General features: G+C 42.1%; 1 protein-coding gene across 2 annotated transcripts in view; it reads right to left on the reverse strand.

The window, feature by feature from the left end:
- Positions 1 to 2889: 2889 nt before the first annotated feature.
- LOC124161219 (PR domain zinc finger protein 1) overlaps positions 2890 to 14121 on the reverse strand; it is a 278646-nt gene continuing 267414 nt past the window's right edge. For both annotated transcript variants that reach the window (XM_046537482.1, XM_046537483.1), the window contains 5 exons: positions 12984 to 13488; positions 10757 to 12408; positions 9866 to 10094; positions 9584 to 9723; positions 2890 to 9146 (listed from right to left, as the gene is read on the reverse strand). In XM_046537482.1, the coding sequence (XP_046393438.1) occupies positions 8854 to 9146; positions 9584 to 9723; positions 9866 to 10094; positions 10757 to 12408; positions 12984 to 13488 (2819 nt within the window). In that variant the 3' untranslated portion in view covers positions 2890 to 8853. The remainder of the gene's footprint in view (positions 9147 to 9583; positions 9724 to 9865; positions 10095 to 10756; positions 12409 to 12983; positions 13489 to 14121) is intronic.

The following is a 14121-nucleotide window of genomic DNA, read 5'->3' on the forward strand; positions in this document are numbered from 1 at the left end:
AAGGATTAAAATGATTTTATTCGAGTATCGATAGCTGTGTTCTCCATGTTTTATCTGTAATCACATTTTATTTCATGGTTCTACATTTTCTCACTTCGTAGAAGACATGTTGGTATGTTCTTCCTTAATAATATTGTGAATAATAAGATTAAATCCCCTGATTTATTGTCCTTAGTAACTCTCCGAATCCCAAGCATCCATACGAGAAATCCATCTACTTTCTGTGTTCCTTTTCAGCCATCCAATTATACAAAAAACTTGATTATTTTCAGAGCAATGGCTGAAATTAACTTATATTGTGATAACTTCGATCTATTCCATTCTTCCTATACTTGTTTTAAGAAATATGTATTAAATAACGTAACAATGTGATACCGTTACATATATATATATACACTTCGTTATTATATTTCATATATTTTTAAATAAATAAAAAGTTCTTTGTATGCTTATGTATTTAATGTATGCATCTTTTAATTTTTTTTTCTTTCTTTGTAAAACTTTCTGTAAACTGGAGAAAGGGTGTAATCCCGTTGAATAAATATTATTATTATTATTACAAATTAAATTATATCATTTCATTTCCTTCCATTTAAAAGAGAACCACAGAAAAAAACAAAGAGAGAATAGGAGCACGATATTCGGAAAATTAATGGAATTGGAAAGGGTTACATAAACTGTGGAAATCACAAAGTCTCTTCATTGCCATTATAAAGCCCTTTCATAATGTCACAGCTTCCAATTTCCATTTAACAAGATATGGGTGTTTGTGATCGTCCTACATTAATATTCCTTAAACACCTCCGTTGTAAAGGCCTTACATGCACTGTTTTCATGGCGGTGAAGATAAAAAGTAATAACTATGATTTCTGGTTTCAGTGAACAACCTATTTATTTAAAATAAATAAAATATCATTTGGTTTGTTCATTTAAATTTATTTCATCTGACATTGAATTGACCTTGGCCCGACCCTCCAGCAAAAATGCATTCCATACACCTTTGCCCTCAGAGCTATGAATTTCCTAATTGGCTCAGGAGGAAATGATGCTAATAAATGATTATTTAATACTTATGAGAATAGGTTCGCTGCCTATGTTTGCCTAATTTGAAGGTTAGAGGAATTACTAAACTTGGAAATTTAAAATTAAAGTTGGACTCCTGGGAAAGTGTTAAAAAAGTAGCTAACAGCAACAAAAAAATACATTATCAAGAGAAAAAATATTGGGATAAAGGACAAAATTTCATGAGATGAGCAAAACATCTCCTTCCTAGTAAATTTTAGTGATTACTTCTTCCTAAAAATAGTTGGATATTCACTATCACATTTTTATTCCTTTACATATTTGTTTTTAAATTTCCCATACCATAAACCATGACCAATTTTCTAATGTATAATTTATAATTTTCACTAAGATAATTTTTGTACTTATTGGTTGGTATATTTCCATGTGATGCTTTGTTTCTGCCTGAACGCAATGAGATTTGTGAAGAGTTCGTAACCTGTTGAAATAAATATCATTATTATTATGAATAGAGCAAGATCTATAATTTGCCCCACATCGACAACATCTGTTCAAGAGGCAATTGTTCCAGCTGAAACAGTTCAAGAAACATGGAACATTTGGGCTAAGACATGTATGATGATGGCTGTAAATAGCTTGCCAGCTCTTTTTTCTGTGCCAAACATTTAACTAGATCCTCAAAAAGTTAATTGATAATAAAGATTATATAGCTGAAAGTTTTATGAACACACTGTATTTGAAGTGAAATAATGTTAGTCTTGGTGATGAGGAACTGGGAGTAAAGTCAACGTACGTTGATTAACAGATGATTACGTGAACTTTATCACACAGCTTTAGAAAAATTAGGAGCGAGACTTCAAAGTGGCTATGAAATATCAGTCTAAATCCAAGGAGAGTCTAAGCGCCAGCCTCGTCGGAGTGCATCGGTGAAGTTAGCCGTTTGCAAGTCATAAAAACAGTGGTGTACAACAGCAAGGAAAAGAACTTGTCAATTATCATTTAACACAACAGAGAAAAATACTGTAGGCTGAAGACAGCATCAACAAAGTCCAGCAAAGTGTCAAAGAGACAAATGGGGAGATGGAAAACATGAGCCACCGTCTAGCTTAAAAGAATTATCATGTTTTTTTGCCGCTAGGGACAGATATCATTAGTAAAGCTTGCGCCTTCAGAATAGCACTATAGTAGTATGTAGTATGGTGAGTTGAACATTTAGTGGAACTTCCACGACCGAAATAAGAGCAACGTGAAAGGTAGGTGCATACTAACTGAGTAATTCTGTACTTACCTCATGCCCATAAATTCTTCTCCTTCGTACCGAGTTGACGTAGGTATCCTTTTACCTGCTTTCCAATCGACAGGAAAGGGAGGATTTGAAAGATTTAAAGGATTCATTGAAAAATTATCCAAAAATTATCACTAAAGAAATTGAAAGAACAATCAAATGAATCTAGTAGTGAGTCATTCAAAATTCAATCATTTGACGACAATCATGAGCAAATATTAAGTCCATTAAAGGTACCGCCCACTATTTGACCATTTACCAGAAAAATTTACTTTGAAAGAGGGCACTAGTTAGTTCCATTCAATAGTGGTTGCTCCCATTTCGTTATATACCTGTATAATTTCAATGATTTCCATTCCTTCTTACACTTTCTACTTCACCGTTTCACTTTCAAAACATTCGTAAACAGAAATTCGCGTGGCGATTCGCGCACGAATCAGTGAGTGCTAGAAGTTATTATTTCCCACACTAGAGGCGCTGATCATGACTAGCGTCACATGTGTCAAAATTTACAACTACTAGCAATTTCTTCAAGGATCGAGGGGTAAATTTGGTTTGAGGTTGAAAAAATAATTAAACCATTTCACAATGAAAAGCATTTATTGCTTCGTGGGAATGTATGATTTATGATTATGCAATACCATAATAAAGAAATATATGCCTTACTCATAAAGTCATCAGCTTCCTTTATCTCTGAAATAGGATATCAAGAACAGTCAAAACCCAGATTTACAAATTCTCAAATGTGTTGGATCAAAATTTTACCAGTAATGCATGGATGGTCACTATACAATCAATCAGAATAGGATGCAATTTTGATTTAATTTTACACCCAATTCATAAGTCAAGTAGGCCAGTCTAACTAACAGGGCATTAAAGCAAATATATATATTTACACATTTTGCTTACACATGAAGTCAAACTGACAATAAGGCAAGAGATAGACTTTCAATTAATTACAGATTTTATTTCCCATTACGGTTTCAGTCATGGAACTCAGAGGCTTTGCAAAAAAGCTTCATCTTGAGAGACAGAGTTCTTTGATTAGGTAAATATATTGCTCTCGTTAAGGGACTTCACAGTAGGAAACAAAACATGATTTGGCGCAGTTCATAATACATAGCACAAATAATATGTTAACCTCTGAAGCACTAAATTTACAACACTTCAGTTAACTGAAAGACTGTCCCCTTTGTTGACAATATAAAAACCATTAAAAAATTACTACATTGCATTAATATCTGCTCTGTCTCTCGTATGACCACCAAACAAACCATTTGAGACTCAATCTTCCCAAAGCACTCACTTGCCTCCACAAAAAATATGAAAGTAACAATAAGTTAAAAAAAACACAGAGATAACAAGGTATTTTCTTGGAGGGGAGTACATAGGAAAGATTTTTAAAAATTGACACCAAAATTGTATTGATTTTCTCGAAGGAGAAATTTTCCATTTTTTTTAGAGTTTGTTGGTATGGAGGAAGTGGTAGGAGATAAATATTTACAACATGAGCGACGCGAAAGCGACACCTGGTCGCCAAGCAACAATAAATAATGCAAAGCCGATAAACAAAATTGGATATGGACAACAAACAGTAGTGATTGTATTAAGTATTACTTTTTTTACTAATTACTAACACTATCTAAAAAATAAATATATTTATATGTATATATATAATGTCCATGTGAAATCACAAAAATTGTACACTTAGAACGAGGATGAATCAAATCGTTATTATTATGAATCACACAGCAACGACCAATTCCACAAAACGAGGTGAAGGCACAAAGCTCTCTCATTTTTCTATTTCTTAAAGTTAACAATTCATTCGTTGATAGTTTATTTTAAATATGCGTACGCGAGTTTTCTTTTTTGAACCTTTTTAAAAATTGTTTTCTTACTCTTCTCACAACGTTAAAATTGGAAATGCATTCACAGCGTAAACAGATACCAAAAAATGATGTTCTTATTTTTTTGTGTCTATTGGCTTATTGTTGGAAGAATTGAATGAAGAGGGTAAAGGAAGTGGCCCTGAAAAAATACTTATTTATTTTTTCTTCAAAAATGAGATCATTGTTCTCTGTTGCAAGGTATATCATAATATATATTTATGTCTGTTGTATATAGGAACCCCATAGTTTGAATGAATACAAAAAATAAAAGGAATTGCTGAATGCAATGTGTACACAGTACATACTAAACCAACCAAATTTGCAAAACCCACACCACCCTCATGGCTCAAACTCCTTCCAACATAGAACTCCTCTTGAGAACCATCACTACGTACAAATATTGCTAAATAGTCAAAGTATATGAGTCTGCCATTCTGTATCATGAGAAGCGTTCAATAAATCTATTGAGCTGTGGTCACCTGAAAAAACCTCACATATTTTGCACAGTTTTGATTTGTTTGTCTTTCTGATGGTTGCCGAGAAAAAATAAACACTATGTTGAGCTTGCAGTTGGAAGGGCTTTGGAGACCTTTTGGATGGACTGCGGGGGCTTGTGGGATTGGAAAATGCAATGTGCTCTGTCGTAAAAATGGCTCACACTATTTCTTTATGCGCTGCCTGTAAATGGGCTGGGGACTGCTGAGCCAGGAGTTTAAAACCCAGGAGGAATATTATTATTTCACAAGGATTGTCGAGGGAATCTTTGGTGGTAAAATATAGAGGGATGTAGTCATCAGGTAAACCGGTTTTTTGTTTGTATGTAGTTTGTTTGTATGCTTTCTCTTGTCTTGATGGGTGCGAATATCGGAGTAAAACGGTAGAATATATATGCATGTCACATCATTATTATTAATATTATTATTATCACAATAAAATACCGAAAAAAGGGGGATCATGGATCATCATCAATGCCTGAGATTTATTTCATTCAAGTCCTGTTAAAGAAGACTCAATTTAATTGTTTTTTGTTTTTGTTAAATATACAATATAGCTTTGAAAAATAAAACGCTCTTTGATGAACACTCGAGAAGAAAATTAATGCATAAAACAGCTCACTCCCGCACACATGCACACGATTTCTCATTTTAAAGTCTACTTTAGCACAATGTGAATTTTATTACTTGAGTTTTAGACCATTGAAACTCATCTCTCCCTACTGTGATGGAGTCACGTTACTAACTCAGAGGTTTATTTGATTATTTTTATCAGGGTTTTAAAAAAATTTGAAAGCGTTCGCACACCACGACACATGTCCTTCTCTCCTTCCTCCACCCTTTGTCCAAACCAAATATTTTTCCACCTAATCTTTCACGTCCTGCTCTTCACTGAAAAATATACTGCCCATCGACTTCACACAACTTTCCCGATTCCGGTGGGATAGCGTCCTCTCTATCCAAGCTAATATTAATCCAAGCTAATCCAGGAAATGCGACCTTATCACCTTCCTTTCCCCGTAAAAATTTTCCATTTCTAGCTAACAATCACTCTCTCAGCATTTAAAACAAATAAAAGCAAAGACCAATGTGGCGATTTCTCTCCATCCTCATGTCCACCCTTGTTTGAGTTGACAAAAGGAAAATTCTTAAAACATTCCTCTCCAGAGCTAGCTCTCAAAATTTTTTCATTCTCCTATTTATTTAAGTATTCTGTTTATTCATTTTATTTTCAAAATTATCGGCGAATGGGAATCGCGAGGTTATCCACAACGATACAATGCTTTCTGATATTTTGGACAGGTCCTGGCGCACTCACAACAATTTTTCTGCTCATATTCCAAAAGAAAAAGAATATGCTTTTCCAAATTCATCCCGAAAAAATGTCCTCAATGCTTTATAAACTCTGTGCAATTATTACGTTCAGCGCACTACTCAAAAAATGCTTTCTGTTTTTTTAATTACATATGCGCCTAAAATTTGTAGATACATATTTATATTTTGAGAGAGAGAGAGTTATAGAGGGGAGAGTAGTGTAATATTATGAATATATATAGAGAGAAAATCTTCCTATGTGTAAAACAGCGGTGACCGCCACATACATTCACATTAAAAGATGGCAGTGATGACGACTGTTCCTTTTATAAATATCAATTACACTCCCAAGATGGACTATAGACAAAAAATTTTGCCGACTGCAGACGAAAAAAATGACAATACACACACATATATATTTATATATAGATGACGACACGAGGTGCAAGAAGCACAACGACAGACAGAGACATGGAGCAATTATGGCGGTGATGGTGCATTCTATAATACATTCAATAATATATTTATATCCGTATATATGCTATGTATATATAATGCTTTCATGTACTTTCAATTACAGGGGCGGCAGTTAAATGAATGAGGTATACGTACATGCTCTCCTCACGGATCAGGATGGTACTCGTAGTATTTATTTGAATCATGTCACTGCTTTTTACTGTACTTACATATATAGAAAATGTGATCAAGAGCTTCATGTTTTCGAAAAAAATGCCCTTTCCCATCCCTCACTCTTACGCAATTTATTACTTATTTTTCTCTTAAAATGACCTGAAGAAACGCCGTCCCTCCCATTATTATTGCAAGGGGCGGCCGTGGCAAAGCGTGCTAAGACACTAGCACCGCTCGGACACGCACATAGAGGCAAACAAAATAAATAACTCTAAAAAACGTATGTACAAAACCTGATTGGAGTCTTTGTGTGTAATGCAAAAATCGCCAGAGAAAAATAAAAACTCAAAGAGTGTGTGTTCATTTGTGATGTCCGCTTTGTATCCGGAGGGTCAGCAGCAAAGTCCGGCCAGGGAAACGCAAAAATCTCATCCCTTCCCAAGCACACCATATATTTAAATATGTATATATACTCTCTTTCTATGCACATCCTAAAGCTACGCATGAAATCCCACCACCTCAGCACTTGACTGAGGTTCTTCTTTTATCTACAGTTCCATGGCGAGGCTTCGGTCTCCTGGCCGAATTTAGACCCTTCAAGTTTAGGAAAATAAAAATGTATTGGCCCTAAGTTTTCATTTATATGTGTATATATATATTTTTTCCCTAGGAGAAAACTACTTTCTACGATGCCTGACACCTCCTCCATTTTGTGGTGGACAGTGAAAACCTGAGACCATTTCCAATAAAAATGTGTCCAGAGCACAAAGTCCCTATGGCGGAACTCCCAAAAAAATATCATTTACCAAACGATAATTTAAAAATGCATGGATCATGCTCAATTCTTTACTTTTTTTACACATGGTAGAGAGAGATATTTAGATAGAGAGGGGGAGATTAATATTAGTATTAATTAGTGTCGTTTGACACTGGGCGCTTAGGCTTTTCAAAAATTGCACGGTGCACCACACTTTCGAATCTCCATCACTTTCGCAATTTCAGCCAATCATTCCATATCTTAATTTTTGCAAGACTACCAGAATAGATAGCTTCCACTGCAGTTTTCAACTACCTCCTAAAAAAAGTTTTGAAAATCCATTTTGTTTGTATCTCACTGGTGCAAAATATTTACAAAAAAAGAGGCAGGTTCATAAATATATATATTATGTTACGAATATATTATGTTGATGCAAATAATTACATAGTGTCCAAGATCACCGACTCACTAAAAAGTAAATATACACGCTCAACTTTACACACACAGAAAAACTGCCTCCATGCATTCTTTCATTGTCCGAGAATACTATAATCCCATTATTTCTCGGCAACTCATTTCACGAGTTCTTTTACTGGGCTTTAGGCAGACTCACTCGAGTTTCGAATGTCACACAATGAGCGTCCATCTCTCTCTCAGTAATCTACCAATTATTACACCAAGGTGTACAATACCTCGACGAAAGTTGAATTTGAGATCCTCTTGACCATTCTCTGTTTCTTATTGAATTCCTGCAAGTGATTCTTCCTTTCCTTTCAAGAGTCATTTCTTTTGCTCTCATAATGGGTCCAAACCATGCCCTGGACAAGGGTGGAGCCCAAAAGAGATGTTGGAAAAAATGTCAATCTTTTAGGAAAAACTCTCACACGAGGGTAGGGATAAAAATGCCCAGTCCACTGCATGATTTCAACAAGTGCTGAAACAAGAGAATGCAAGTAGCGCGCTTCTGAAGGCAGAGCGCATGCTTGCTACCCTCTGAGCACCACTGTCAAAAAAGTGTCCCCCAGCTTCCTTTCACAAAGGAAAAGGGTTTCAATGCTTCCCTTGAAACATATCTTTTTTACATACATACATCAGTCCACGCCTGGCATGGTCGCGTCATAGAAAAACACACACCTCTCACTTGTCACTGGTTCGGGCTTGGGCCATGGTGGCCGCGGCGCTGCCATAGCAGCCAATGGCAGCCGCGATGGCAGGAACGCCAACGACACCGGCTCCCCCTAGGCGAGCCAGCGCCCTCTCGAGGTGGTTATCGCGGACCATCATCGACGTCGTCTTCCTCGGTCGCCACCTTTCCTGCAGCCGTCGGCACCACGAGTTGGAGAAGATGGAGGCCGCCAATCGGATGCCAGGGGTGCGAAAGGGCCTGGGGGGGGACAGGGCACCCGTGCGGGCCCTGCCCAATAGGTTCAGTCCGAGCGGAAGCCGCTCGATCGGACCTCAGGTGCACTCAATGACGTGCGGCTGAGAGGTCTCGATGACGGAGGGTCGGGAAGGCTGTGGCTGGTCAGGGGGGCCCCTTCCCGGTCCGTGGCACGAGGAGGTGGGTGAGGAGGCGTTGGAGGAGGACGAGGAGGAAGAGGGCAGGTGCTGGAGGTGGGGGTGGTGCAGGTGGAGAGTGTGGTGTGGCTGCTGGTGCCTCTGCTGGTGGTGGTGGGGTAGCTGGTGGTGGGCGTTGCCCTCAAACGAGTCCCGAGAGTCACCTCCCTCTGTCAGCTCCTTCTCCAAACTCCCTGAGAGGGGAATGGGAAAAGAGAGAAAATTTTTATAAATTTATTCATCTAATTCAAGTCTAATGCCAAGTTGATGGGCCGAACATTAATACCGTGAAAGATTTCTTTAATAATGATTGAATAAGAGATTTTATACTTGTATAAACGAAAGTAGAATATAAACTATACAGGTTTTTCATGGTCACTAATTTAGTTTGAAAAAACATACTATATACTCATTAAGAATTATGCAAGTGTAATATCATATAAAATTGATAATTTGGGCATAAATTGAGTGGAAAATACTGAACCAAATGATAAGAACTGTTCGATAAATTAACATATCCACTTAGATTTTTTCTCTATGGCTATTGGACAGGATGATGGAAAGCAATTATGAAATGGGGAGGGTAGATGATCTCAGGTACATGAAAATCAATCTTCTGAATGATACTGACCTCCACTGACATCTGACGATGCATACTCGTAGTAGAGGTGGCTATTTGGGGAGCCAGATGCAGCTGCCGCAGCTGCGGCTGCCAACGCTAGCTCCTCCTCCAAGTTGTTTGGCTTACAGCTAGTTGTCTTCCAGTGTGTTCTGAATCAATAACAAATTTTCTCCATCATAATAATGTCAAACCCTCTCCTAGGTATTTGAAGTGGTATATTCCAAATTTTCATAAAAGTTAATTAAGTTAATTTAACCTAAATATGTATTAACCTAAGGACATTTGACTCACCTGAGTCCGCTGGCGCTGATGTACTTCTTGTGGCATCCTTGACAGGTAAACGGCCTTTCATTCGTGTGCAGCCTTTTGTGCAGTTTTAGATGCACAAACTGCGTGAACTTGGCAGGGCAGAGGTCACAGGCATAAGGTTTTTGTCCAGAGTGTAGCCTCAAGTGAGTTTTCAGGTTGGAAGTACTACTAAACCTCTTTTTGCAAATGTCACACTGATGTGGTTTCTCACCTACAAGACAGAAAGCAATGATCAAAATAATTATGTGAAAACAGTATAAATGGAATCAGAACCATTAGCTATTCAACTTATTTTTGACCGATACAAATCCCTTTAAAGGTAGATTTCTTCAAATATTCATTTAGATTCAGTTACATAAGATATCCAGGAATAAGAAATTAATTTTAGCAAGGAAAAATAAGTTCAAAACCAAGTTTTTGTTTATGTTTAACATAATAGAAGACTTTTCATAAAAGAAATTTCGAGGAATAATACATGGGGTTGAGTAAGGGTTAATTATTAATACAGATGTTCCAAAGCTGGGAAGCTAATTTTTTGTAAACTACTCTAGCTCACCATGAGAGTGGACTGCTACTTAACATATTCTCAGCCTCTCTGAATAGAAAAAGTTGATAAGGCGCCATGCAAGGGCTTTTGATAATCTATAATCATACTTAGAGCTTAATTTGAGTTTCCGTCAATCAGCGACGAGTGCTTAGGCTAGTAGAAGCCAAGAAGACAGCTACAAGAAATGACTAACCACTCGCACTCAAGTGCTAGGTCGTGTTCGCATTCAGGGGGACTTCCCACAGTTGTTGTGGTAATGCTCGATCCCCAGTTGTAATGATTAAATTACAAGAGAATGCAAGCGTTGTTGTCGCACTCAAACTCACCCGTGTGCACGAGGTGGTGTTTCTGGAGGTGCGCCAACTGCGTAAAGCTCTTGGTGCACACGTTACATCGGAAGGGCCTCTCTCCGGAGTGCGTCCTCAGGTGAACCTTGAGGTTGGACAGCTGGCCAAACGTCTTGAAGCACACGTTACACTCGTAGTGCATCTTGCCGTCCTTCTTGCGCAGCGGGTACGGGAGCGAGCGGTACCCGCGGCCGCCCGAACTGCCGCCCGGGCTGAGAGACCGCGCCGGCGACAGGGACCCGGGGGACATGCTGCCGGAGTCCCCCCCGTTGCTGGCGACCCCGATGGACAGCGGCACCGAGTGCGGAGGCGGGCTGGACGAGTGGGGGGAGGAGACGGGGACGGCGGAGGGGGCGGAGGAGGAGGAGGAGACCGAGTGGTGGCGGGGCTGGGGGCCGGGGGCGTAGCCGCCTCCGTCCCCGGCCGTCCTCACGGGGGAGGCGGACGTGACCACGGAGGCGAAGCTGGTCGGGGGAGGATGGACCGGCGGGGGCTGGTGGTGGTAGGGCACGAGCGATGGGGGCTGGTGGTGGAGGACGTGGTGATGCTGGAGGTGGTGGTACAGCGGGGGCGGTGGAGGCGGCGGCGGCGGAGGGGCGTAGGGGCCGAAGTGGTGCGAGAAGATTGTTGGGGAGGTGGAGGAGAGGTAGGCGAGTTCCACGACCGGGGGCAGGGGGGCGGGTTGCTGGGGCGGCCTCTGGGGCGACGGGGCCCTCTCCTCCTCCAGGGGCTCGGCCGGTCTGTGGGGCGACTGCCCCCGTCCGCCCTGGGCCACCGAGTTGGAGCTCGAATCGGGGCTGGGCAGCGCCACGTAGCGGTGGGATTTCTTGTACGAGTAGGCCATCTCGGTGGGTGAGGTCGGGGCGGGACAGTCGGAGGGCCTCTTGGCGGGAGCCGGAGGGGTCCTTGGCCGGGGGCTTTTGGGCGACTGCTGGTCCCTCTTGCGCAGCAGGATGTTCTCCAGGATGCTGTTGCCGCCCGGGAACTTCCCCGCCGCCTTCTCCTCCTCGGCTATCTCGGCCGCGTAAGCCTCCGCTTTGGCGGCGTACTCGTTCTTCACGAACTCAGCCTTGATGTATTCGCCCTTGGAGACGGAGAAGGGGCGGAACACGGGGGGCTGCGGGGGCGGCGACGGGTGGGGCGGGATGGTGGTGGTTGGTGGTGAGGCCCTCCTCGGGGGCGACGTCTCCCGCCCCAGCCCTTGCTGCTGTTGGTGCGGGGGCGGCGGTGACTCTGGGACCGTGGATGTTGGTGGGTTGGATGCCGGAGGCGGGAGCAGAAGATGATGGTGGTGCAGATGGGTGTGGTGGAGGTGCAGGGTCGGGGGGCTGCCGTGGAGCAGCTGGTGGTGGAGCAGGAGGGGGCCGGGGGCGGTTGCCCCTTCTCCGCCCTCCGCCTGGGCAGCTGGGGCGGCGGTCGGCGCGACGACCCCTGGGGCGCTGCCCCCGCTGGTCGCGTCCGCCGAGGACTTGCTCTTGTAGTGGTATGCCTTGCAGATCTTGATCTTCACCTTACGGTACTCGTTCTTGGCGGCTTCACTGGCGTCCTCCTCGTCTTCCTCCATTTCCTCGGGCACAGAGGCCACCATGGCGGCGGTGGTCGCACCAGGCCTCTCGGGCGGCTGCTTCTTACTGTAGAATCGGAGAAGGGATCATGAAAACTCCAATTACCTTATAAGTATAACTTTTATCACGTTTAGAAATTATAACGAAGTAAAATCCGAAGTGAGGAAATAATGGTTGGCATGAATTCTTCTCGGGTAATGCACTAGGTCAGATGGTCCATGTTGACCGACGTTCCACTAAAATTCTTTTCTAGCATCGTCAGGGCTGAAGTTAGGAAAGTCTTTTCCAATAATATCTCATCCTTGACTATGCTTTAAAAGGAATATGACGAAACGTTGGCTAACATGGATCATATGACTTGATAAAATATTCGAGAAGAATCTAGTTCGAAATTTTCATATATTTTGTAAGCTTTCACGCAATTTATTGATTTACCGATAAAAATGCGAGGTTACAAAATTAAAGCTATAATATTTTTAACGGGACAAGTCCACTTGGAAAGAATTCATGATGAGAAGTTTTCAAGTGTTCATGGCTGCTGCTTCGAATTTTATTCCATTTATTAGCACATCCATCAATGGAGAAAACGCAGTTTTTACATTGAGATGAACAGATGAAGACGCATATAATTTAAGACGCACCTGAAGTCGAGCACGTAGTTGTTGTCCGAGTCGGAGTCGCTAGAGTCCTCGGGTGGCGTGAAGGCGGCGGCGTCGTCGTGGTATCCATTGCTGTGGTAACCCTCGTCCGAGCGGACCGATCCGTCGGCGGTTGGGGGCGGCGACACGACGCCTCCGCCCCCGCCGCTCCGGGAGCAGCCCTCCTTGGAGGACGGAGGGGACGCGAGGCAAGATGACGAGATGCGGTCCTGCGCGGCCGGGGGCGGGGAGGCCGGGGGGCCGCCGCCGTGCGTCGAGGAGATGAGCGCGGAGGAGGCTGGGGGCGGGGAGTGTAGGAGGCAGGTGGAGGAGGGCACGCCCTTCTCCGCCCCCGGGGACAGCCGAGAGAGGCCTTCCACCTCCTCCGCCCCCGCAGACGCCGCCTCCACTTCCTCCTCGTCATCCTTCCGCTTGTCCGGCGCCCGCATCTCCACCTCGTCGATGGCCATCGGGATGTGTTGCTGTTGCTGCTGCTGGACTTGCAGACCTGCAGAGAGAATGAAACACACAGACCCATTTAGAAGTGGCAGCAAAGAACAATATATGAACATAAAATAGAGCTCTCAAGGCTCAGGATATATACCATCAGGAAAGACAAGGGAGGGGGTAAACGGGTTGGAGGGAAATTTCCTATTCTCCCTCTTAAATCCCTAAAACCCTTTCCTACAACCAGTTCCTTGTCCTCTCCGATGGTAAAGGTACCTTAGACTTTACCTTGATAACGAGACTGTGCAGAAAATATGGTGGTTCAATAAGCATTTAGTGTGGAATTCTACTAGCTTTTTCATTTCAATAATTTAAGGGACTGCTTTCCGGAGAAACCTAAAGCATCACCTGAGAGGACTTTGCATTGAACAGGAAAGGTCCTCAACAGTGTAACAGAAAGTAGTTTGCAATGGCCGTTGTGTTAGACATCAGGTCATAGGTACGATACAAATTACCGAGTTGGTTTGCTGAAACAAGAGTATTCACAGCAGTGACTAATCCTTTACTGGGTGTTGTATTTCCGTGTGGTTGATTGTGTGTGGGTGAGTAGTATCTCAACCAAGGCAAACTTTGTTTTACTTTTGAATGAAAAAGTTCACGGTGGTGAACTTGATGTAAACTGTATTCTTAAATT

Source organism: Ischnura elegans, chromosome 6, assembly GCF_921293095.1.
Source record: "Ischnura elegans chromosome 6, ioIscEleg1.1, whole genome shotgun sequence".
NCBI lineage: Eukaryota > Metazoa > Arthropoda > Insecta > Odonata > Coenagrionidae > Ischnura > Ischnura elegans.